Source organism: Papio anubis, chromosome 4 (assembly GCF_008728515.1).
Source record: "Papio anubis isolate 15944 chromosome 4, Panubis1.0, whole genome shotgun sequence".
Taxonomy (NCBI): Eukaryota; Metazoa; Chordata; class Mammalia; order Primates; family Cercopithecidae; genus Papio; species Papio anubis.
In genome coordinates this window covers 181,567,425-181,592,972 of record NC_044979.1, presented here as the reverse complement: position 1 = coordinate 181,592,972, position 25,548 = coordinate 181,567,425, and the positions used below count along the sequence as shown (strand labels likewise).

The following is a 25,548-nucleotide window of genomic DNA, read 5'->3' as shown; positions in this document are numbered from 1 at the left end:
TCTGTCGCCCAGGCTGGAGTGCAGCGGTGTGATCTTGGCTTACTGCAAGCTCCGCCTCCCGAGCTAACACCATTCTCCTGCCTCAGCCTCCCGAGTAGCTGGGACTACAGGTGTCCATCACCACGCCCGGCTAATTTTTTGTATTTTTAGTAGAGACGGGGTTTCACCATCTTAGCCAAGATGGTCTCGATCTCTTTACCTCGTGATCCGCCCGCCTCAGCCTCCCAAAGTGCTGGGATTACAGGTGTGAGCCACCACGCCCGGCCTATAATATATTTTTATAGAATATTATTATTTTTTTTTTTTGAGACGGAGGCTCACTCTGTTGTCAGACTGGAGTACAGTGGCGCGATCTCGGTTTACTGCAACCTCCAACTCCCAGGTTCAAGCGATTCTCCTGCCTCAGCCTCCTGAGTAGCTGGGACTACAGGCACGTGCCACCAGGCCCAGCTAATTTTTGTATTTTTAGTAGAGACGTGGTTTCACCGTGTTGGCCAGGATGGTCTCGATCTCTTGACCTTGTGATCTGCCCACCTCGGCCTCCCAAAGTGCTGGGATTACAGGAGCAAGCCGCTGTGCCCAGCCATGAACTCTACTTTCAAAAAAATTTTAATTAATTTTTTGAAACGAGGTCTCGCTCGGTCACCCAGGCTGGCATGCAGTGGTGCAATCACAGTTCACTGCAACCTTGACCTTCTGGGCTCAAGTGATCCTCCTGCCTCAGTCACCTGCGTAGCCAGAACTACAGGCGTGTGACACTGTGCCCAGCTTATTTTTTATTTTTTTGTAGACACAGGGTCTCTATGTTCATTATGTTCCAAGGCTGGCCTCAAACTCCTGGGCTCAAGCAATCCTCCCACCTCACCACCCCAAAATGCTGGGAATGAGCCACAGTGCCTAGACTAGCCTGCTCTCAACAAGATGATTCACTGAGAACATTTCCATTTCCTCCCAAAGTAGCAAAGAAAAATCACAGTGTTGGCTTTTCAAGATCATCAGATGAGTCACAAGATGAATGCAGAGAGAGCGTACTCATAGCCAATGACAGCAAAACTGACGTGAAAATAAAATTTCACACAAGTCTTCATTTGACAATACCCTAGGATCAGTCTTCTCAGAATCAAGAGGAAGTGAGGGACAAAAAGGGGACACAGTGGTCTCAATCAGCTGTCCACTCACTTGAATGATCCCACTTCAAAGGAACCTGGACCATCCACTTCCTTAAGAAGACACTTCTAATGTTTGCGTGCCAAAACTTAGTTGATGCAAAGAGGTTGGAGCAAATTTCTAATGAAGTTGTTTTAAATTATTGCTTTATTTTTACTTCTGTAAACTACTTGTGAAACAAAATGACAAAACAGTAAAGAGGGGCCAGGAATCTAGATGATAAATGATGGTAACTATTTTTCCTGGTATTTGATACAAATACGAGTTGGAAAAGTGCTACAACTACACTTCTTAAGCGTTCTATAGCACTAGTTAAATCTTCAGCCAAAGTTTTTGTATTTTCTTCTGAAATTCTTGACCTCTGAGCAATTTTTGGATGGTTTTTTTTTTTTTTTTTTTTTTTTTTTGAGATGAAGTCTCGTTCCTGTCCCCCAGGCTGGAGTGCAATGGCATGATCTCGGCTCAGTGCAACCTCCGCCTCCTGGGTTCAAATGATTCTCCTGCCTCAGCCTCCTGAGTACCTGGGATTATAGGCGCCTGCCACGAGGCCCGGCTAATTTTTGTACTTTTAGTAGAGACAGTGTTTCACCATGTTGGCCAGGCTGGTCTCGAACTCCTGATCCCAGGTGATCTGCCCACCTTGGCCTCCCAAAGAGCTGGGATTAGAGGCGTGAGCCAATGCGTCCGGCTGGATGGTTCTTTTACAAAAAATGGCCTCTCCTCATTTTGTTCCTCATCTGTAACTAAAAGGTCAAATTCTGCTTTCTACCACTGCTTTATTTTTACAATTTTTTTTTTTTTTTTTTTTTTTTTTTTTTTGAGACAAGGCCTTGTTCTGCCACCCAGGCTGGCGTGTAGTGGTGCCACCATAGCTCACTGTAGCCTCAAATTCCTGGGCTCAGGTGATCCTCCCAACTCAGCCTCCTGAGTAACTGAGACTACAGGTATGCACTGTCATGCCCAGCTAATTTTTATATTTTTCATAGAGACAGAGTTTCACTATGTTGCCCAGGGTGGTCTTAAAATCCTCCAGCCATCCTCCCACCTTGGCCTCCCAAAGTGCTGAGAGCCACCACGCCTGACCCTGCTTTCTGCCATTTCTGAGTTAACTTCCAGAACTGAGACAGCTGTTGCATTGGTTCAACTATTTTTCCATCATGCACTTAACAAATTGTAAGGGAACATAGCTGAATCCTGAATATTTACCAGTCTTCCTGTAATTCTACCTTCACTTATAACCATCCTGAAAAAACCTAAGATCTTAAAGTTGGTTAAAAATATGTCTTATATCGGCTGGGCACGGTGGCTTATGCCTGTAATCCCAGCACTTTGGGAGGCCGAGGTGGGAGGATCACCTGAGCCAGCAAGGTCAAGGCTGAAGTAAGCTATGATTGGGCCACTGCACTCCAGCCTGGGTGCCAGAGGGAAGACCTGTCTCCAAAAAAAAAAAAAAGAAAAAAGACTTTGCATTTACCTAACAGTTAGCGATCAAAGTAAGCAATTTATTATATGTTGGAAAGTACAATTATTTCTCCCTCCCCCTCACACACACACGCACGCACACACACATTTATCATCTTATGTTGTTCAATAAGCTCACTAGACTCCCGATAGCCAAACCTCTCACAATTTATAGATGGGTAAAATAAAACAAATACGCCTTTAATTATGTTCAAAGCACTGGTACAATTACAACATAAAGGTTCCTTGAGGATTCCTGATTTCTGGACACAGCATGACCAACCATCTGAGAGGGGAGTGCCCTGGCCTGGGACATTATTCGACCACACGACCACCAGCTCCTAGCTTTAAACAGTGAACTCTTTGCCGGAATTTCACTTTTCAGAAGATCATTATTCTGAACACAAAATTACTCCTATTTTAACATCTACATCTGGATTAAAGGCATGTTAAACTCAAATATCATGAACTATTTTACAACATATGAGAAAACTCGTTTTTAGACTGATGAGTACAATGATATAATCAGAGAAAGAGTTAATGAAATATCTGCTTCTTACAGCACCAATGGTTTTTATATACATAACTGACAAAACGGCTTAAGAAATTTGATTTCTCACTTAGTATACAACAGAAACACAAAGATTCTCTTCTACACATATGACTTAGTTTACCTATACATGTATAAAGAATACAAATTTTAGCCAGGTGGGTGGCTCACACCTGTAATTCCAGCACTTCAGGAGGCTGAGGTGGGAGAATTACTGGAGCTCAGGAGTTTGAGACCAGCCCTGACAACACAGTATAACCCTGTCTCCACAAATTTTTCTTTAAAGTTAGACAGGCATGGTGGCACACGCCTGTAGTCCCAGGTATTAGGGAGGCTGAGGCAGGAGGGTCACTTGAGGCCAGTAGGTCAAGGCTGGAATGAGCCACGATTGCGCCACTGCACTCCAACCTGGGCAAGAAAACAAGACCCTACCTCAAAAAAAAAGGGAAAAAAAGCTGATGTCCAAGACCCAATAGGGGTTAACACCTGATGACTGCATGTTTAGCTTATTAAAATAACAGGAATTCTGTGGAAAAAGCTGACTGGTACCCGACCTTTGCCCACCATTTTAGAGCCAACGGACAGGAAGAGGAGGTATGTCTCTGCTGACGTCAAGCTACAACTGTGCAGAGGAACTCAGGATGAGGTGAGATGAAAATCAGTCAGGCCCTGCCAGGCCTTCATTCCATGCAGAATCCTGGCTGCAGGAGCACATACAGTTTCCTAGAGAAAGTATCCTTACATTTTACCAGCTTTTGGTTTTTAAAATATTGCTTTAAGCCAGGCGTGGTGGCTCACGCCTGTAATCCCAGCACTTTGGGAGGCTGAGGCGGGTGGATCACGAGGTCAGGAGATCGAGATCATCCTGGCTAACATGGTCAAACCCCGTCTCTACTAAAAAAAAATACAAAAAAATTAGCCGGGCGTGTTGGCCGGCGCCCTTAGTCCCAGCTACTCGGGAGGCTGAGGCAGGAGAATGGCGTGAACTGAGGCGAGCTTGCAGGAGCAGAGAGATCAACCACTACACTCCAGCCTGGCTTAGCGGAGTGAGACTCTGTCTCAAAAAAAAAAAAAAAAACCACCAACCCAACAAACTAAAACTCAAGAGATAAAAACAAAATTCAGGGCCGGGCTGATGGCTCATGCCTGTAATCCCAGCACTTTGGGAGGCCGAGGCGCAGCAGATCTCGGTGGTCAGGAGAGATCAAGACCATCCCTGGCTAACACGGTGAAATCGCTGCCTCTACTAGTAAAAAATACAAAAAATTAGCCAGGTGTGGTGGCGGCCGTAGTCCCAGCTACTCGGGAGGCTGGGAGGGGCAGGAGAATGGTGTGAACCCGAAGTGGGAGCCTCACAGTGAGCCGAGATGGCGCCACTGCACTCCAGCCTGGGCGGCAGGAGCAGACTCGGCCCGAAAAAAACAAAAAATGAAAAATAAAAAATTGAGGGGTCGGGCGCAGGCCTGCCTGTAATTCCAGCACTTTGGGAGGCCGAGACGGGTGGATCACGAGGTCATGAGATACAGACCATCCTGGCTAACACGTAGAAACCCCCGCCTCTACTAAAAAAATACAAAAAACTAGCCAGGCGAAGTGGTGGGTGCCTGTAGTCCCAGCCACTCAGGAGGCTGAGGCAGGAGAATGGCATAAACCCAGGAGACGGAGCTTGCAGTGAACTGAGATCGGGCCACTGTATTCCAGCCTGGGCGACAGCAAGACTCTGTCTCAAAAAAAAGAAAAAAATCAGGATTTGTAGGTGGAATAACACAAATTTTAACTGTTGGCAACAACTCAATTTTTTTTTTTTTTTTTTTTTTTTTTTTGAGACGGAGTCTCACTCTGTCACCCAGGCTGGAGTGCACTGGCCGGATCTCAGCTCACTGCAAGATCCGCCTCCCGGGTTTACACCATTCTCCTGCCTCAGCCTCCAGAGTAGCAACTCAATTTTTTAAGTAAAGCAGGATAGACACATATGACCTTGGGCCAGATTCTCCCTTTGGTCACCAGTTTTCCAGCGAATCCTAGCAAACACCAAAGCCTGCACCCATTCTGCTGCAGCAGCAGGGACACTCAACACCCAAGGCCCTTGTTCATAATTCACACAAAAGGCCCAAGGACAGCCTGCCTCCAGGCAGGTTTGTAGGCCCCCAAGGAGCTTGGAAGGCCAGCCCCTTCAGGACTCAGTGTGCACTCACCTGCCACACCTGCCCATGGGGGTGCCCCTGCAGCTCACAAGGCCTCAAGCAGCAGACCCAGTCTCCTCTAGCAACACAGCATGTCTGCAATACCTTCACCCCTTCCCTCCTCATCTCACTTTTAGTGAAAAGGTAAAACACAAACGTGACACACAGGTGCATTTACAAGTAAGTGAAGGAATATTATATTTTAAGTGTTCCAAGAAACACCCATCAAAGGGGCTGATAGACACAACCACACATGAAGAACTCCCAGTCTTCCATTACAAAGCAAACAACTGACACTTGCCTTCAAGCAGTTAATCCAAAATTTCTCAAAATTACATAAGATAAAACAGGTATTATAAAGTGCCTATAATCCCAGCACTTTTAGAGGCTGAGGAGGGAGGATCGCTTGAGCCCAGGGGTTTGAGGCAGGAGCGACCTGTGATAACACCACAGCACTCTAGCCTGGGCAACAGAGCAAGACGCTGTCTGGAACAAACAAAAGAAAAAAAAAGAAAAAAAAAAAAGAAAAGAAAAACCAAATTTATTAAGAATAAAACCATAAAAATTTACTCACTTTTTTTTTTGAGATAGAGTCTCACTGTGTCACCCAGGCTGGAGTGCACTGGCACAATCTCGGCTCAATGCAACCTCTGCCTCCCGAGTTGAAGCTATTCTCCTCCCTCAGCTTCCCAAGTGGCTGGGACTACAGGTGTGCACCACCATGTCGGGCTAATTTTTGTATTTTTAGTAAAGATGGGGTTTCTCCATGTTGGCCAGGTTTGTCTGGAACTCCTGACCTCAGGTGATCCACCTGCCTTGGCCTCCCAAAATGCCTGGATTACAGGTGTGAGCCACCGCACCTGGCCCTCACTTTTTATAAACTAAAATAACACACTCTTTCCTCACTTTTGAAAGGCAAAAACAGACCAAAGACCATCTTTAGTAAATCACACTAGAAATCACTAGAAGATAAGCGAAATGTTCAAACACAACAATGAGCAAATCTACCTGAGCAGCAAAGGCCCCGCCTGCCCCATCAGGGGTGTCGTCACATGATGTGCTTTTGCAAATGTCCCCTCCTCCACGGAGTGCACGGTCCTCCTTGGCTATCGGACTCTCCTCCTGGACAGGCGCATCGACAGCCGAGCCCTTCCTCTTCGCCGTCTTTTTCTCCGAATGCGAACCGTCACCTTTTGTTTTTCTCTGTCGGAAGTGAGCAAGCTGCGCAAAAACGTAGATAAGTAGTAAAGGCAAAGATAAGTGAGAAAAAAATAACACAACCACAAAGTCAACAGACTGGTGGGGATCATGAGGCCTGAGGGCTGACCCAGTCTACTCTGCCACACTTGGCCAACAGATTGCTCTCCACAAACACTGCCTTCATCAATATCTATATCCAAGGGGTCTAACAATGAGGACTGCTAATTATGCCTGGTAAAGAACACCATACAGCTGATTGGTAGAATAGCTTTCCTAGCCCTTGGCAGTTTACAGAAAAATAAAACTTTAAAAAAATACATCTATATAAAAGATTGATAGCCTAATCAAGGCATACTTAAGTTTTAAAATGATATAAAAGCTAAATCTCTCCCTTCTTGCCCCAATTTTCCCCCAACTGAAGAAATACATAGCCCAGCCAAAACTTCCTAGCCATAGATTCTGAGACAAGGTACAGAAATAGCAAAAAATTAATTAAGCCAGGTCAATCTCACATCTTCCTTTATGGAATCAGATGTTCTATTTTTCATGACACAGCTCACCAAAGCACCAGGGACCTTCACGGAGCATCGCCCATCAGAAGGCACAGCCTAGCTCTGCTCAGTCCTCAAATCCGAGGGTTTGAGACTATGTGTGAGCCTCATCTCCCACTAACATCTTACTCAAGAGGTATGCCATCCCACATCAGCCTTTCACGGGGAGACATCTGTTCCCTCAAACAACTGTGGCCACAAAAACAAAACGCATGGAATACACATTTGTGTAAACGACAAGTACACAAGCTCATGGACCCAGAAAAATTACACAAGGCCATTTACAGAAGAAAATGGTCTCTCAACGAAATTTCTTCAAAGTCAAACTCATGTAGTTTATTTTCGTGCCCTCCTCCACCACACCTATCCACGTGGGGATAGCACAGACCTGGTCTCCAGCCTGCGTCGCCCTACAGGCGGCATCCTGTCCCTCCCTCCCCACCCTCCACCCTCCACGGAGCTCTGTGCTCCCGTTCGCAGCTCCCTGCAGGCCTGCCCGCCTCAGCCCTTCCCCAGCCCAGCCCGGCGTCCCCTGCCGGCCGCGCCCTGGAGCCCCCGCTCTTCCCCAGCGCCCCGGCCAGAGCATCCTGGGGGAGCCGCGCGCACCTCGCAGAGAGGCCGGCCTCGTCCCGACAGCTCCTGAGGTTCCGCCTCGCGCTCTCGGGACTCCCGTTCCAGCGTCCCCGAGTCATGGGCTCTGCGCGCTTTATTCCCCACATGAAACCCCGGTCCGTGGCCATCAAACCGAGCGCCTTTTCACGGCGAAACCCGGGGCGGGAAAAGACGGGAACGCGTCCCTCGAAGGGGCCGGCGCCAGCGCCGCGTGGGTTCCCGGCAGCGCTACGCCGGGCCAGGATGGGCAGGAAGCGCGCCCAAGGGCGCGGGAAGACGGCTGCCGCGAGCGCCGCGGGGGCCTTTCACACGGTAGGGACTGCAACGCCGCGGGAAACGCGCCGGGAAAGCGTCTCCGACGAACGGGGCGAAGGCGCACCCTGAGAAGGCGCTGCAGGCCACCCGCGCCACGCCCCCGGCCCCGGCCGCGCCGGAAACTGGCGCTAGACGGCACAGCCCCCCGAATACCGGCCGCCCGCCCCAAGCCACCCTGTCCGGGAGGACGCGGGGGCCACTCAAGGATCCAGCCTGGGGTCCAGCGCCCGCCACGCCCCGCTCCGCGCAGCCACGCCACGCCCTCGTGTCCCCGCCCGGCAGCCACACCCCGCCCCGGCGTGCACTGCGAGCAACCCGCCCCCCCCGACGCAGGCGCAGCCCCGCCCCGGCCCGCCCGAGAGGCGCCGCGCGTCTCGGCCGCTGATTGGCTGTGGCCGCGGTGGGGGTCGGGCCCTGGCGGAGAGCGGCGGATTCAAGATGGCGGCGGCCAGGAGGCGGCTTCCAGCGGAGCCGGCGGGAAAGCGAGACCTCGGCCGCGGCTTCCGCCGGACAGCGTCCGCTCCTGGCAGGGGGCGGTGGCGGGCACCGGAGCCGCCCTTAGGACTTCACGCCGCAGCAGCTAGAGAAGAAGCCTCTGATACTTACCTTCGTCCTCCCGGCCTCCACCTTTCGGCGCCGCTGCTCTTGCTCAACTTCCATCTCCCTCAGACGCCGCGCGGGCCGCCCGTCGGTGACGGGGCTGACACAGAGCAGCCTTCGCTCTATTTACACTCCCTCCCCCGCGCTGGGGCTCGCCCTCCCCCGCGACAACTGTCACGCAGCCGCGGCCCCGCCCCCGGCACGCGCCGCCAATCAGGGGGCCGCGTTCCCGGTCTCGCGCACGCGCGCTCAGGGCGGTGCAGCCTGGGCGGAGCCCCGCCCTATACATTCGCCGGCCACAGATTGGCGCGCTCACGTACCCGCCTCCTACGGCAGGACCAGTAAGCGGATAGCGGAGGCCTGGCGCCCGCTGTGATTGGCCGATTTTAAAAGCCCCTGCTGGGCCGGCCGAGCGGCAAAATGTTCGTGCTGCTGGTTGCGCGCGGCGGCGCCTCTGCTTTGTGTCCACAGGACCGCTGGCCGGGCTCACTGCACGTGCGGGCGGTGTCGGACCGCGCTTAGCAACCACCTGGACAGGGCCAGGCCGTTTTCCCCCCCTCAGGAATTAGTCGTTGACCGTGGGCCGCCGCGGGAAGTTGAGGCCTACCCCAGAGGAGGCTGCTGAGGTGAATCTCGGGATCCGCAAGGGCTCCCTCACCCCAGCCCGGGACAGAATCCTACGCCACCAGCCCGCCGAATGCGCCCCCACAGCCGGGGGTCCCGGGTCTTCAGAGAAGAACTCGGCCGAATGCGGTCAGAAAGCCCGCGAACCGCCTGGACCTGCAGGCCCCGCCGCTTGGAGTTCCCGCCTTTCCCGACTGAGCCCGTGTCTGCTCGTGTGTCTCACTGATGTCTTAGGTCTCAAAAAAGAAAAGGTTTTTAGGAGAAAGAAGAGAAATGGGGCCGTGGGTTCGTGGTCCCAGGGGGAAACTGACGTCGCCTGAGGTCGTCGCCCCTCAGCTTAAGCTGAGCGGAACCTGAGCGTGAAGAGGTGGAAACCACGGAAGATTTGGGTGCCTGGAGCTCCCTGGACACCGAAGCCTGGACACAGTCCCGGGGTCTGCACCGCCTGTGACCTGCAGCGGGACCGCCGTGGTGGGCGTTTTCTCAGCGGGCGCGCGCGGGGGCGGACTTGGGGAACTAACTGGAGCGAAGTGGCAGAAAACCAAGACGGGGTGGGTGACCTCGCGCAGGCCGTCCTTTCCTGTGGAGTATTTCTTCAGCTAAACCCTGTATTTCATGTGTCCAGGTCTGGTTTCTGGGTTTCTTTGTAGTCCTTCCACCTGTTAGTGCGCCTTCACTTGCAAACGGTTCGTTGCAGCAGTAATGATGACCTTCCCCGAGCGTGCTGGAGTGGCTCCTCGCTGACGCAAGCTCGCCTTGCAGCCTCCACAAGAACTTGAGATTCTCAGCAACTACAACTTAAACGCGCCCTCAGGAAGCCCTGGAATCTTGCTCAGAATTTTTTTTTCTTTCTTTTTGGGTTTTTTTTTTTTTTTTTTTTTTTTTTTTGAGACAGTCTCGCTGCGACGTCCAGGCTAGAGTGCAATGGCGCAATCTCGGCTCACTGCAACCTCGCTCAGGAAGCCCTGGAAGCTCAACCGCCAGAAACTTCTCTTGACTCAGGCCACAGTTTTCTGTGTGGTGAGCGGGTGTCCAGCCATCTCCTGGTTCCCAGACTCGGAATTGGGTGGTTTGAGCAAACTCTGAGCAGTGGGCTCATTAGAGCAGGGGCCAGGCAGGCAACACAGCCAAGCGAGCAGGGGCTGTGCCCAGAGGATCACACTTTCCAGGAACAGAGACCCAGACTGTGCCTGAATCTCACAATTGTTATGTGTTACAATACATTTACAACTGTGGGACTGAGGGGATGTGCCCAGGTTTGCCTAGACTGTTCCTCAGAACCCCAGAGCCGTTTCTGTGCACATTCTGGAGAGGTTCTGCAAATGTTGGACTTGGGTCTTATTTCAGTTCTTTTTTCTTTTTTTTTTTTTTTTTTTATAGGCAGGGTTTCTGTCACACAGGCTAGAGTGCAGTGGTGAGACCACGGCTCATTGCAGCCTCAGCCTCCCTGGGCTCAGGTGATTCTCCATGTCAGCCTCCTGAGTAGCTGGAATTAGAGGCACACGCCACCATGTCTGGCTAATTCTTGTATTTTTAGTAGACACAGGGTCTCGCGTGTTGCCCAGGCTGGTCTGGAACTCTTGCGCTCAAGTAATCCACCCGTCTCGGCCTCCCAAAGTGCTGCAGTTACAGGCGTGAGCAACCTTGCCCAGCCTCAATTCATTTTAAACTGTTAAAAAGCTGTCAAGGCCAGGCAACCACTGCATTCCAGCCTGGTGGCAGACTGAGACCCCGACTCAAAAAAAAAAGCTGCCCAAATAAATTTTGTAAATACTCAGCCTCAAGGAGGGGAACGTAACTCCCCGCTCCTTAAGTGTAGACCACACATAGCTACTTCCTCCCAAAGACTGCAATAAAGAAAAGGAGGGAAAGAACCACTTTATTGTGGAGAAAACTGACAGATTCCACCTCAGCCAAGTGACCCAGGTCAGCCTCACAGTTACAGGGACACAATGTGTTTCCCTGATGTGATGGGGTGACAGTGGCACTTCACCCCTAGATGCTTTCTTTCTATAACCCGTAGTCCCAGTCTAACCAGGAGAAAACAGACACATTTTAATTGAAGGACATTCTTCAAAACATCTGCCCAGTAGTCTTCGAAACTGACAAGGTCATCAAAAATGAGGAAAGTCTGAGAAGGAGCCTAAAGACACATAACTCAATGTAATGGGGTGTTTTAATGGATACCACATTAGGGACATGAGGCAAACCTAAGGAAATTGTCAAAGTGTGGACTTTAGTTAATTGTGTCTCGTCTCAATCATTATAACAAATGGGCCAGGTGCACTGGCTGTGGCCCAAAAATTAGCTGAGCACGGTGGCACGTGCCTGTAGTCCCAGCTACTCGGGAGGCTGAGGCAGAAGAATCGTTTGAAACTGGGAAGTGAAGGTTGCAGTGAGCCAAGATCGCACCATTGCACTCTAGCCTGGGAGTGGCAGCGAGACTGTTTCAAAAAAATAACAACAAATGTAGCACACTAAGGTAAGATATTAGTAAGAGGGGAAGCCACACATGGTATGTGGGATCTCCATGTACTATCTTCTCAATTACTATAAATGTAGAACTGTTCTTAAAAAGCCTATTAAAAAATAAATAAACTGACAAATCCATGTCCTCTGGAGCGTGTTATGTTTACCACTAGAGATCCCGAGGAGGCAATTCTTAGTGCTTCCCATTCACTTGGCAGTCACAGCTGTGGGCACACAGGCTCAAGTCTCTCCTTAAGTCAGTCAGTATTGCAAACCATATATAATAGTATACTTGATCAATATATAAATGTTATAAACATTCCACATCAAAGTAACATTTCACATCAAGAGAAAGAGGAGAGGAAAAAAAGTTAACCAGTTCAACAAAAAGGAGAATCTGTCTGGCAAGGAAGCATCTCTGATATGGGCAGAGCCTTCAGCAGCAGATGTGGAGGGCTTCTCACAAGTGACAGCAAGACTATCTGTAAAATGGCTGCTTTGACCTGGTGGCGCTCTGCTCTTTTCATGGCCATAGAGTACTCTGGTGAGGACTGATAGTAAGAGTGTTCTTGTTTATATCCTTACCTGGGTGGGTGCAGTATCTAGTGATGAGGACACATCTGGTCCCTGTTGGCCTGATACCCTTTTTTTTTTTTTTTTTCAGGTGGAGTTTCACTCTTGTTGCCCAGACTGGAGTGCAGTGGTAGTGCCATGTTGGCTCACTGCAACCCCTGCCTCCCGGGTTCAAGCAATTCTGCTGCCTCAGCCTCCCAAGTAGCTGGGACTACAGAGGTGTGCCACCACACCCGGCTAATTTTTGTATTTTTGGTAGAGACGAGGTTTCACCATGTTGGCCAGGCTGGTCTCCAAATCCTGACCTCAAGTGATCCACCCACCTCAGCTCCCAAAGTGCTGGGATTACAGGCGTAAGCCACCCACTGTGCCTGGCCCTATCTTTTAAAAGGTATCAGGGGCCAGGTGCTATGGCTCACACCTGTAATCCTAGCACTTTGGGAGGCCGAGACGGCGGATCACTTGAGGTCAGGAGTTCAAGACCAACCTGGCCAACATGTTGAAACCCCGTCTCTACCAAAAATACAAAGATTAACCAGGGGTTAATCTGCACCTGTAGTCCCAGCTACTCGGGAGACTGAGGCAGGAGAATCACTTGAACCCGGGAGGCAGAGGTTGCAGTGAGCTGAGATGGCACCACCACTGCACTCCAGCCTGGCAACGAGTGAAACTCCATCTCAAAAAGAAAATTGTAAGATGGAGTCCTTTTCTCAGATGAGGTCACTTATATCAAGGGTGCTCTATACAGTTGCTTAACTAAATTAACCTAGTTTTTGTTCTGTGCACACTCAAAACTGTTTAAATGTCTCCCAAGACTGTCACTGTTAATGACTGTGGACAAGAGCTGGGTTCTTTTATTTATTTATTTATTTATTTTTTCTAGACGGAGTTTTTGCTCTTGTTGCCCAGGCTGGAGTGCAGTGGCGTGATCTTGGCTCACTGCAACCTCCGCCTTCCGATTTCAAGCAATTCTCCTGCCTCAGCCTCCCGAGTAGCTGGGATTACAGGCTCCTACCACGACACCTGGCTGATTTTTTGTATTTTTAGTAGAGATGGGGTTTCACCGTGTTGGCCAGGTTGTCTCAAACTCCTGACCTTGTGATCCGCCTGCCTCAGCTTCCCTAAGTGCTGGGATTACAGGCGTGAGCCACCACGCCGGGCCCTTTTTTATTATTTTTTACAGAGATGGAGTCTTGCTACATTGTGCAGGCTGATCTCCAACTTGTGGGCTCAAGTGATCCTTCTGCCTTGGCCTCCCAAAGCACTGAGATTGCAGGCATGAGCCAACGCCCCATGGCACTGGGATCTTAAATATGGGGCCAGAGTCTGCTCATGTCCAGCAGCACCAGTGAGGACCTCTGATTGCCATCTGGGAATGTGCCGCACCAGGCAGGTCATGTGACCCCAGCCCACAACCTCCACAGATCTGGAGGGAGGATAAGGCCAGGTTTCATGCTGACTTCATTTCTGGTTGGATGACCTCCAGGGTAAGGTGAGTTGAACTCTACATCAGGAGTAACCCAGCCCCTCCAGGGCCAGCAGGTGTGAGGTGCACCCCTCCGAGGATCTCCATGAGCTGCCTCTGTGAGCCTGACCTCCTACGGGCTGGCCAGCCTTCACCCTATCACTCACTGGTCCAGCTCCAGGCTCCCCACATGGATATGGATTGAAAGACAGGACATGCCAGGCGCGGTGGCTGAAGCCTGTAATCCCAGCACTTTGGGAGGCCGAGATGGGTGGATCACGAGGTCAGGAGATCGAGACCATCCTGGCTAACAGGGTGAAACCCCGTCTCTACTAAAAAATACAAAAAAAAACTAGCCCGGCGACCTGGCGGGCGCCTGTAGTCCCAGCTACTCGGGAGGCTGAGGCAGGAGAATGGCGTAAACCCGGGAGGCGGAGCTTGCAGTGAGCTGAGATCCGGCCACTGCACTCCAGCCTGGGCGACAGAGCCAGACTCTGTCTCAAAAAAAAAAAAAAAAAGAAAGACAGGACAGGCACACAACCATAGATACTGATGGACATGGGCCATTTACAGAATTGAGGGCAAGAGAGCAATTTTGCCCACTGAGGCAAGTTCTTGGGTTAGCTACATTGAGCAAAGTGTTAACCTCCACCCCTCAGGTCCGCAGGTCTGGGCCCCTGTTGCTGACATCCCCCAGATGTCAGTCTGCCTGCTAGTGGGATTGACTAACTCGTCAATGTGGAGTTTAATGCCCCACCAAGTGCAGACCACGCTTCTGTTTTGTGTCGCCCTCTGCGAAGCTTCCTGCATTCTTGGCTCCCTGCCCGGTTGCCCCCAGCTCCAAGGTGGGACACATCCCCTGAGCACCCCCACTGGTCCTGCTGAAGCCCTGCCCCTCTGCAGGTCACAACCCCTCATCTGTCCCGCCCCTTCTGCTGCCTGGAATTTCCTGAACTCCTTGGTAGGCAGTCTCCCCACCCTGTCTTCCCTGCTTGCTCTGAGGGTCTCTAGGAGGGGAGGTGCCGTTAACACCCTGGAGGCAGTACACAGGGGTGGGGCACCCTCCCCTAACACACAGGTTCTTCTGGACTGGGTCCTGAGGCTGGTGGTGCACAGGGGGTCACGACTGTCCCCTTCCCCCAGGTCTGAGGGCTCTGCCCCTCTGCCTCAGCTACTGCCCACTTTTTTTGTCTTCCCATGAAGCCCAGCTGGCTACACCTGGGGATGAATGTTTACAGGTAGCCTAAGGACGCACAGTGGAAACCTGGCAACCTGGGGCCTCCCTGTGTCCGGCAGCCTGGCAACTGTCACGCGGCGCCCAGCGCTGGCTTGTGGGGCACTGCAGTCCAGGGAGGGTGTGGCTGTCTTCCCACAGGGCTCTTCTCTTACCTCAGGCTGGTCTCCAGGAGGTAAGGACAGCCCCGCAGGTGACACTGGTGCTTGGGCTCCTGCTAAGCAGTTCTTTCCTTCGAGTAACAGAACCAGGGAGGGAGGTGGGCTGCGGCCTCCCCTGCCCCTACAGTCGTCTCCTGCAGCTCCCACCATGCTGGACTCATCAGCAGCAGAGCACGTGACCCGACTGACGCTGAAGCTCTTGGGACAGGTGAGGCAGAGCCCAGGATGCTCCTTTTTTAACAACTCCCAGGCTGTGGCATTGGAGGGACTCTTCGAGACAGCCCTGCAGGTGCAGAATGCAGGGCCCCAAGGGCCGGGCCTGGGGCTGGCAGCCCAGCAGACCCATCCTCAGACTCAGTCTTAACATTCTCTGAGGGTCTGGTCCGGGGGGCCTCAGTGCCTGGGCGCTCCTCTGCACCCCCTACCTGCATTGTTCCCTCTCCTGCTGTCCGAGGGACCTGCTGCCCGCCTTTTGCCAGCCCTGCATCCTGGCCCACAGGCCGCCATGAGAGGGACTTACGCTTGGACACACCCAGTAGGTAACTGCTCAGCTCAGGGTTCAGGTGGGGGATGATCCAGGCATGCACTGACTGGGAAGCCTGGAGGCCTCACCAGTGCGGTCTCTCCCAGGGTTGCACTTCAGAAATCTGCCTGAAGGGGCCACTCAGAGCATCCGCCCCTAGGCTTGCAGGTGGAACACATGAATTCGCTAGAGGTCAGGCTGACAGAGGCAGCTCATGAAGATCCCTGGAGGAGTTCGTCTCCCACCTGTTGGCCCTGGAGGGGCTGGGTTATTCCTGACATACCGTTCTTTTCACTCGGAAAGCCTCTTAGTCATTCCTGGAGCACACAGGGCCTTTGCCTGGAGCCAGTGTCTCCATCACGGTCTCTTTTCCTCATAGAAGCTGGAGCAAGAACGGCAGAACATGGAAGGGGGACCTGAGGGCCTCCACCTCGAGCCAGGTGAGAGCCCCTGGGCTGCTCGGAACCAGCACAGACAGACACAAGTGTAGCCGCGCCAGGGGGAGGTGGGGACAGCAACTCTGGGAATCACCCGCACTCCTGGTACCACCAAGACTGTCCTCAACATGTTTCCTTTACATTCAGAGTTGAAGACACCCCCATTCCTTATCACCTTTAGTCTGCAAACCCCAAAAGGGTGCACCTTCATTGTTCCCATTTTGCAGATGAGAAAATGGAGGCAGAAAGAGGTTGCTCACCCTGGCAGTGGTCACACCCAGATCAGACCCAGTTGCTCTGGTTCCAGAGCCTGAGCTTGCCCATTGGTTGGGGAGGAGCTGCTGTCCTCACTGTTACCTGGAGACGTCCAGGGAGGAGCTAAGGAGGCCGGAGGAGCATTTCCTGTTCTTTGGAACGTGGGGCAACCTGTGAGCTGTGGGGGCTCAGCTGCCAAAGGCAGAGCCCAGTCTCAAATACAGAGAGAAAATCCCAAACCAGGTCCCCTGACTGCAGAGCCAGTGCAAGGGAACAGAATGGCTACCAGTGCCTGGGGCAGAGAGTTTGGGGACCCCCAAGGACTGGCTGGGGTTCCCAACGGCCCCACTCCAGTGTGATGCTGGGTGAGGGGCAGGACCCCTGTGCCTAAGGGAAAGGAAGTCAGAACCCTGCCCCCCACCTTCCAGAGCCTTCTCTTGAGTGCAGACCCTTCCCCAAAGAGTGTAGACTTCGTTTTTTTCTTTTTTTTTTTTTGAGAAGGAGTCTCGTTCTATCACCCAGGCTGGAGTGCAGTGGTGCAATCTCAGGTCACTGCAACCTCCACCTCTGAGGTTCAAACAATTCTCATGCCTCAGCCTCCCGAGTAGCTGGGATTACAGGTGCACTCCACCATGCCTGGCCAACTTTTGTATTTTTAGTAGAGACGGGGTTTTGTCATGTTGGCCAGGCTGGCCTCGAACTCCCGGCCTAAAGTAATCTACCCACCTCAGCCTCCTAAAGTGCTGAGATTACAGGTGTGACTCACTGTGCCCAGCCAGATTTTTTTTTTTTTTTTCCTGAGACAGAGTTGGTCTCACTCTGTCGCCCAGGCTGGAGTGCAGTGGCCTGATCACAGTTCACTGCACCTTTGACCTCCTAGGATCAAGCAATCCTCCCAGCGCAACCTCCCGCTGTTGAGATTACAGGCATGAGCCACCACGCCTGGACTGGGGGGCAGGCTTGAGGGATGTGCAGATACTTGGGGGTCAGACCAGACTCTAGACCACTTGGGGCCAGAGGGTGGCTCCAGGTGGCCAAGATCAGGCTGCAACCAGTCCCGTAGAGGCCTTGGCCTCCCGGAGCCCAAGGGACTGTGTACGAAATGCACTCAGGAGGAATCTGGTCGTGTGACTTCAGGCTCCCTTCCAGGAATGAGATGACTGTTGGCCAGACTCCAACACTGAGTTCCCTGGATTACCCCTCCTCTGATGCTGCCCCTTGCCCTCCTTACCCAGCACTGGTCCCTCTTTCTCTGGGATAACCTAAGCCCAGGAGCTTCCCAGGCCACATCCATCCTGGGAGTGTGGGTGAGGCAGGGCCTTCCGACATGGGTGCAGTGCCATCCGGTCCGAGTGCTTGCAGCGACAGCCTCTACGCGTTCCTTGGTGAGCAAGCAGGTGCTTCCCTCCAGGAAATGAGGACCGGCCGGACGACGCCCTGCAGACTGCTCTGAAGAGAAGGAGAGACCTTCTGCAGAGACTCCGGGTAGGCCCTGAACCCTCTGAGCGAACCTGGCTGAGCTCACTGTAGTAGAGACGGCTGCTCAGCTTTACAGCACCGGGTGGGAGGGTATTGGGGAAGACCTTTCTGGACTCTCAGGGCCAGGCCCCAGTGAGGGCACTGTTAGCTTAGAGACCTGCCTGTGTGCAGGTTTCCATCAGGGCAGGAAATGTTGAGTAGGGGCCCAATTCCAGGAGGACCTGGAATTCTGGGATGTCCGGAGGTTTGCTCCCACGGCACTCACCAAAGATGCATCTGAGTGGCAGAGACGCCGGGGAGGTGGGGCCGCTTTTCTAGGGGGAGATCTTTGCAGCGAAGTAGGCCTGGAACTGGCTTGAAAGAACAGATCCTGTTGGCTGGGAAAAGAAAACAACTGGAAACTAGCTGACACACTTGGGTAAATTTCAGAAGGAGGCCACCCTCATGCGCACACCCCTCGAAGGGTCTTCCAGCCATGGCCATCCTGCCTGGAGAGGGCCCTGTACCCGGCCCAGGCTGGCCTGAGCCTGAGGCTGCGGGTGCCTCTGCAGCGTTGGGGCTTCCCCTCCCCAGTGTGCAGCAGCTCTGCATTGTCCTTGCAGGAACAACACCTCCTGGACGAGCTCTCTTGGGCCCAGGCCTGGAACGAGGCAAGCAGAGGAGCCCTCGGATCAGCCCTGCCCCCTGAGCTGCCCCCCACGGGCATCCTACCCGCTGCTTCCCCATCCCCGCTGGCCCCAGACCCGCCAAGGATCATCCTGCCTACGGTAAGAGGGCGAAGGCAGGAGCACATCTGAAAGGAGGAGGCAGGTACAGAATTAAGATTTTATGGCTGGGCACGGTGGCTCACGTCTATAATCCCAACACTTTGGGAGGCCGAGGCAGGCAGATCATGAGGTCAGGAGATCAAGACCATCCTGGCTAACACAGTGAAACCCCGTCTCTACTAAAAATACAAAAAATTAGCCAGGCGTGGTGGCGGGCGCCTGTAGTCCCAGCTACTCGGGAGGCTGAGGCAGGAGAATGGCGTGAACCCGGGAGGCGGAGGTTGCAGTGAGCCAAGATCGTGCTACTGCACTCCAGCCTGGGCGACACAGTGACACTCCGTCTCAAAAAATAATAATAATAATATTTTACAGAAAGTGGGAGGTACTGTGCCTGCAGCGAGGTTGCCTCGTCACCCCCATCCTCCCAAGGCCCACCCTTGAAGGGGGCCAGCTGCTCCTGCATTTCCCCTGCCTGGACACTGTTCGGGCCTCCCCGGACTGCTTACCCCTGATCACAGAGGGAGGCTGGGGCCCAGCTCTGTCTCCCAAACCCCAGCCCTGGCCTTAAATGTTGCATTAGGGGTAGAAGTATATCAGGAGAGCTCAGCAGGCAGAGGGCCCTGAATTTGGGGAAGTAGGTCAACTCCTCAAAACTTTATCCCTGGCTGGGTGTGATGGACCCTAGCACTTTGGGAGGCCGAGGCAGGTGGATCACCTGAGGTCAGGAGTTTGAGACCAGCCTGGGCAACTTGGCGAAATCCTGTCTCTACTAAAAATACTAAAATTAGCCAGGCGTGGTGGCGTTATGCCTGTAGTCCCAGCTACTCAGGAGGCTGAGGCAGGAGAATCACTTGAGCCCAGAAAGAGATTACAAGACTCCATCTCAAAAAAAAAAAAAAAAAAAAACCTTTATCATGCCCAGGAGATGCCTAAGGCCCCAGTGTCAAGGGCAGAATGTTAAAGGTAAATAGTGTTCCACCTCTGAGAGCTTCCTACAGCTGTTCAGCCTTCTGGGTGACAAGCAGCAGAAAACTCTGACTTTCTGAAGCAAAAACTGGGTCAGAGGGAAACCAGGCACCCAGAGGCGGGACGGAAGCTGGGGGCCTGGAGGTCAAGGCTTTGGTGGGTTTCGTGTGACTGGGGTGCAGGGAGGGTAGGAGAGAAGAAGAGGCTGAGGTGGGAATTTCTAGACAGGGCAGCAGAGTCTATGACCTGGAAGGCTTTTGCCCTTTGGGAGGGGACCCCGGCAGCAGCACATGGCAAAGGGAACAAAGGGAAGGGGAGCCTCCAAAGGACCTGCCCCAGACCCTCCTCTGCAGATGGGTTGCCTTCACCAGGTTCTGGATATTCCCAGCCTGTGCCTTCCCGTCTTCCAGCACCAGGAACCTCCTCCTAGCACAGAAGGGAGTACGCGGGGTCGTTGCTGTGGACCCCCCATCTTCCTCATCCCAAACACATCTATACTTACTGTGTATCCATCAGGGCCAGTTATGCCTGCAGGTTTTGCTCTCAGCTCCAGTGACACCAGGCAGGTAAGCAGGGGCCGTGGGTCACCAAGATGAGCTTCCTGGCAGCTGGACACAGAGCCCCTGAAGCAGAAGTCCCATCAGCCAGGATAGGCACAGCGGCTCTGAGAAAGCCTCATGGGTCTGTGGCAGGGGTTGGCAAACCACAGCTTCAGACCAGAGCTGGCCTGCCTCCTGTTCTCATGCAACCTGCAAGCTGAGAATGGTTTTACATTTTTAAATGCTTGGGGAAAAGCCAATAAAATAATAATATTTCGCAACATATGAGAATTATACGAAATGCCAATTTTGGTGTTCATAAATAAAGTTTTATTGGGCCAGACCCATTTGTTTCCACATTGTCCATAGCTGCTTTCACGCTGCAATGGCCAACTCAAGAGCTGTAGCTGACAGTGTGTCCTGCTTTGGAATCCGTTTACGATCTAGCTCTTGGCAAAAGTTTGCCAACTCCTGGTCTCTGCCATCCTTTCTGTGAACTGAGGAAGAAGGGACGAGGCCAGGCAGCCTCGCACAGCTAGAAGAGGATAAAACAGAAGGCCTTTCATACTCGAATATTCGGCTGTAATTTATTTTTACTCAGAGGAGACACCAAAGTTTACTCTCATGACGTGTTCTATGTATGTACTACAGTATATGATGGAGTACAGTAATTAACCAAGTTGTCATGGGGGCTGGGATAGAGAGGTCACTGGGACAGAATTGAGAATGCCTGTTGGGGTGCAGTCATCCTACACACCGGTCTGCCCCAGATGCTCAACACCATCCATCATTAGGGAAATGCAAATTAAAGTCACAGTGAGCCACCACTGTATCCCTATTAAAGTGGCTACAATGAAAAAGACTGACCAGGCCGGGCGCGGTGGCTCACGCCTGTAATCCCAGCACTTTGGGAGGCCAAGGCGGGTGGATCTCCTGAGGTCAGGAGTTCAAAACCAGCCTGGCCAACATGGTGAAACCCCATCTCTTCTAAAAATACAAAAATTAGCCAGGCATGGTGGCAGGCACCTGTAATCTCAGCTACTCGGGAGGCTGAGGCAGGAGAATTGCTTGAACCTGGGAGACGGAGATTGCAGTGAGCTGAGATTGCGCCATTGCACTCCAGCCTGGGCAACAAGAGCAAGACTTTGTCTCAAAAAAAAAAAAAGAAAAGAAAGAAAAGAAAAGAAACCATACCAAGTGTTGGATGCTCCTATTAAAGCAGAATTAGTGGAACCAGGCTTCAGCCCCCGCTGCTAAAAACAGGAAACATGGGAAACATTAAAAATACTACATCCTAAGTGATATCAAGACTGAAGTACCTTTCCATTCAACCATCTATTCAATGTCTGGGGTTAATCATTTAAAGCTCTTCTTGGATAGATGAATGGATGTGTAGGTAGACGGTTGGCTGCTTGGATGGATGGGTGGGTGGATGGATGGGTGGGGATGGATGGTGGGTGGGTGGATGGTTGGTTGGTTGGATGGGTGGGTGGATGGTTGGTTGGTTGAATGGGTGGGTGGACTGGGCTGGCTGGCGACGGGGTGGGTGGATGAATGGTTGGCTGGCTGGCTGGATGGATGGGTGAGTGCGGATGGATGGATGGGTAGACGGACGGCAAGGACGGGCAAGGGGTGGACGGGATGACGGGTGGCGGATGGGCGGGGCGGATTGGCTGGCTGACGGGCGGGTGACGGTCGGCCGGGCTGAACGGGGCGGGTGGATCAATGGCCGAATGGGTAAGTGGACTCACTGGCTGATGGATGTGCGGGTGGACGAATGGCTGGCCGGCTGGAAGGACGGATGGGTGGTGGATGGATGGGTGGGTGGATAGATGGGTGGGTGGACGGAAGATGGAATATTGGCTGGATGGTGGGGTGGATGGATGGTGGACAGTGGTGGATGGAAATATGGATGGTGGTGGATGGAAGGGATGGGTGGATGGATGTGGACACACATGGTTGGTTGGATGGATGGATGGTTGGTTGGTTGGATGGGTGGGTGGATCGTTGTTTGGATGGATGGGCGGGTGGATGAATGGTTGGTTGGCTGGTTGGATGGATGGGTGGATGGTTGGGTGGTAGATACTGGAGACACTTTCTTCAAGGACACATGCAGATAGCTAATCACCTGGCTGTTCCTAGGTCACCCAGCCTCCTGCCACCATCATTCAGCAGCTCCCTCAGCAGCCACTCATAGCACAGATTCCTCCTCCCCAGGCCTTCCCTACTCAACGGTCAGGAAGTATTAAGGAAGGTAAGTGTTCCATATTCATATTGTTGTGGGTTGAGGAAATTACTGAAAGGGAAAATGTTTCTGGAAGCAGGACAGTCACTTAGGGTCAGCTTTTGGCTGCTCAACATGAAAATAATTTTAACTTTAAGAAATCCTTGGCCGGGCGCGGTGGCTCACGCCTGTAATCCCAGCACTTTGGGAGGCCGAGATGGGCGGATCATGAGGTCAGGAGATCGAGACCATCCTGGCTAACACGGTGAAACCCCGTCTCTACTAAAAAATACAAAAAATTAGCCGGGCGAGGTGGCGGACGCCTGTAGTCCCAGCTACTCGGGAGGCTGAGGCAGGAGAATGGCGTGAACCTGGGAGGCGGAGCTTACAGTGAGCTGAGATCCGGCCACTGCACTCCAGCCTGGGCAACAGAGCGAGACTCCGTCTCAAAAAAAAAAAAGAAATCCTTATATAAATGATATAGGGAAGGAAACAAGAAGTATAAGAAGGATAACTGAACTTGGAGGTAAAATAATTGGGCTCCAATTCCAACTCATCCAATTATCATCCATTCAAAAACCATTATTAAGATGTTTCTTTTAAAATAACTTTTAGGGCCGGGCTCGGTGGCTCATTCCTGTAATCCCAACACTGGGAGGCCGAGGTGGGTGGATTACCTGAGGTAAGGAGTTCGAGACCAGCCTGGCCCACAGGGTGAAACCCCGTCTCTACTAAAAATACAAAAATCAGCCGACCATGGTGATGGTGCCTGTGATGCCAGCTACTCGGGAGGCTGAGGCAGGAGAAATTGCTTGAACCCGTGAGGCAGAGGTTGCAGTCAGCCGAGAACGCGCCACTTCACTCCAGCCTGGGCAACAGAGCGAGACTCTGTCTCAAAAATAATAATAATAATAGTAACTTTAAATACTTGATTTTATTATTTATTTATTTATTTAGAGAGTCTCACTTTCTTGCCCAGGCTGGAGTACAATGGCACGATCTCAGCTCACCGCAACCTCTGCCTCCCGGGTTCAAGTGATTTCTCCTGCCTCAGCCTCCCAAGTGGCTGGAACTGCAGGCGTGCACCACCATGGTTTGCTAATTTTTGTATTTTCAGTAGAGATGGGTTTCACCATTTTGGCCAGGCTGGTCTCGAACTCCCAGCCTCTGGTGATCTGCCCACCTCAGCCTCTCCAAGTGCTGGGATTGCAGGCATTTGCCACTACACCCAGCCCAGTTTCACAAGTTTTGTTTTGTTTCTTTGTTCTGAGACAGAGTCTCGCTCTTGTTGCCCAGGTTGGAGTGCAGTGGCACAATCTTGGCTCACTGCAACCTCTACCTCCTGGGTTCAAGCAATTCTCCTGCCTCAGCCTCTCGAGTAGCTGGGATTACAGGCGCCCACCACCATGCCGAGCTATTTTTGTGTATTTTTAGTAGAGACAGGGTTTCACTATGTTGGCCAGGCTGGTCTTGAACTCCTGACCTCAGGCAGTCCACTGGCCTTGGCCTCCCAAAAAGCTGGGATTACAGGCGTGAGCCACCATGCCCGGCTTGATAAGTTTTAACATGTGCTTATATCCATGAAACCATCACTGCAATCCAGACTGGGCATATCCATCACCTCCAAAGTGTCCTCGTGTTTCTTTTTAATCCCTCCTCCTACACCCCCACGCAACTGCTGAGCAGCTTTCTGTCACTATGTAGTAGTTTGCATTTTCTAGATTTTTTTTTTTTTTTTTTTTTAAGCAGAGTCTCTCTCTGTCGCCCAGGCTGGAGTGCAGTGTTGCGATCCCAGCTCACTGCAACCTCCATCCCTCCAGGTTTAAGCAGTTCTCTGCCTCAGCCTCCGGAGTAGCTGGGATTATAGGCGCGTGCCACCATACCTGGCTAATTTTTTGTATTTTTAGTAGAGATGGGGTTTCACCATCTTGGCAGGGCTGGTCTTGAACTCCTGATCTTGTGATCCACCCGCCTCGGCCTCCCAAGGTGCTGGGATTACAGGCGTGAGTCACCGCGCCCGGCCTGCATTTTCTAGATATTTATAGAAACGGTCTACACAGTATGTACTCTTTTTTGTATGGCTTCTCTCGGCGTAACTGTTTTAAGATTCATCACTGGGCCGGGCGCGGTGGCTCAAGCCTGTAATCCCAGCACTTTGGGAGGCCGAGACGGGCGGATCACGAGGTCAGGAGATCGAGACCATCCTGGCTAACACAATGAAACCCCGTCTCTACTAAAAAATACAAAAAAACTAGCCGGGCGAGGTGGCGGGCGCCTGTAGTCCCAGCTACTCGGGAGGCTGAGGCAGGAGAATGGCGGGAACCCGGGAGGCGGAGCTTGCAGTGAGCTGAGATCCGGCCACTGCACTCCAGCCTGGGTGACAGAGCGAGACTCGGCCTCAAAAAAAAAAAAAAAAAAAAAAAAAAGATTCATCACTATCATTGGGTGTATCAATACATGGTTCCTTCTAATTGCTGAGTAGTATTGCATTGTGTGAATATATCAGTTTGTTATCCATTCACCTGTTGGTGGATGTCTTAGTCCATGTCTTAGTCCATTTTCTGTTGCTTAGAATATCTGAAACTGAGTAATTTTTTTTTTTTGAGACAGAGTCTTGTTTTTTTTTTTTTTTTTTTTGACAGAATCTTGCTCAGTCACCCAGGCTGGAGTGCAGTGGCACGATCTCGGCTCACTGCAAGCTCCGCCTCCTGGGTTCTCGCCATTCTTCTGCCTCAGCCTCCCGAGTAGCTAGGACTACAGGTGCCCACCACTACGCCCGGCTAATTTTTAGTAGAGACGGGGTTTCACCGTGTTGGCCTGGATGGTCTCGATCTCCTGACTTCGTGATCCACCTGTTTTGGCCTCCCAAAGTGCTGGGATTACAGGCGTAAGCCACCGCGCCCAGCCCAGAGTCTTGTTCTTTTGCCCAGGCTGGAGTGAGGTGGCACAATCTTGGCTCACTTCAACCTCTGCCCACCAGGTTCAAGCGATTCTCCTGCCTCAGCCTCCTGAGTAGGTAGGATTACAGGTGCCCGCCACCATGCCGGGCTTTTTTTTTTTTTTTTTTTTTTGAGAGGGAGTCTTGCTTTGTCGCCCAGGCTGGTGCAGTGGCGCCATCTCGGCTCACTGCAAGTTCCGCCTCCTGGGTTCCAGCAATTCTCCTGCCTCAGCCTCCCAAGTAGCTGGGATTACA

General features: G+C 52.2%; 2 protein-coding genes across 8 annotated transcripts in view; one reads left to right on the top strand and one right to left on the bottom strand.

Annotated features, from left to right (window-relative positions):
* The window catches only part of PCNT (pericentrin), a 120,311-nt gene extending 111,501 nt beyond the window's left edge, over positions 1 to 8,810 (bottom strand). For all 7 annotated transcript variants that reach the window (XM_031665839.1, XM_031665845.1, XM_031665844.1 and 4 more), the window contains exons 1-2: positions 8,646 to 8,810; positions 6,370 to 6,582 (exon numbers count right to left, since the gene is read on the bottom strand). In XM_031665839.1, coding sequence (XP_031521699.1) covers positions 6,370 to 6,582; positions 8,646 to 8,699 — 267 coding nt within the window. In that variant the 5' untranslated portion in view covers positions 8,700 to 8,810. The remainder of the gene's footprint in view (positions 1 to 6,369; positions 6,583 to 8,645) is intronic.
* Positions 8,807 to 25,548, top strand: part of C4H21orf58 (chromosome 4 C21orf58 homolog) — a 24,131-nt gene continuing 7,389 nt past the window's right edge. The window contains 7 exon segments of the mRNA XM_009202088.2: positions 8,807 to 10,248; positions 10,251 to 10,283; positions 15,165 to 15,373; positions 16,068 to 16,128; positions 17,792 to 17,865; positions 18,462 to 18,626; positions 22,274 to 22,385. Coding sequence (XP_009200352.2) covers positions 10,188 to 10,248; positions 10,251 to 10,283; positions 15,165 to 15,373; positions 16,068 to 16,128; positions 17,792 to 17,865; positions 18,462 to 18,626; positions 22,274 to 22,385 — 715 coding nt within the window. The 5' untranslated portion in view covers positions 8,807 to 10,187.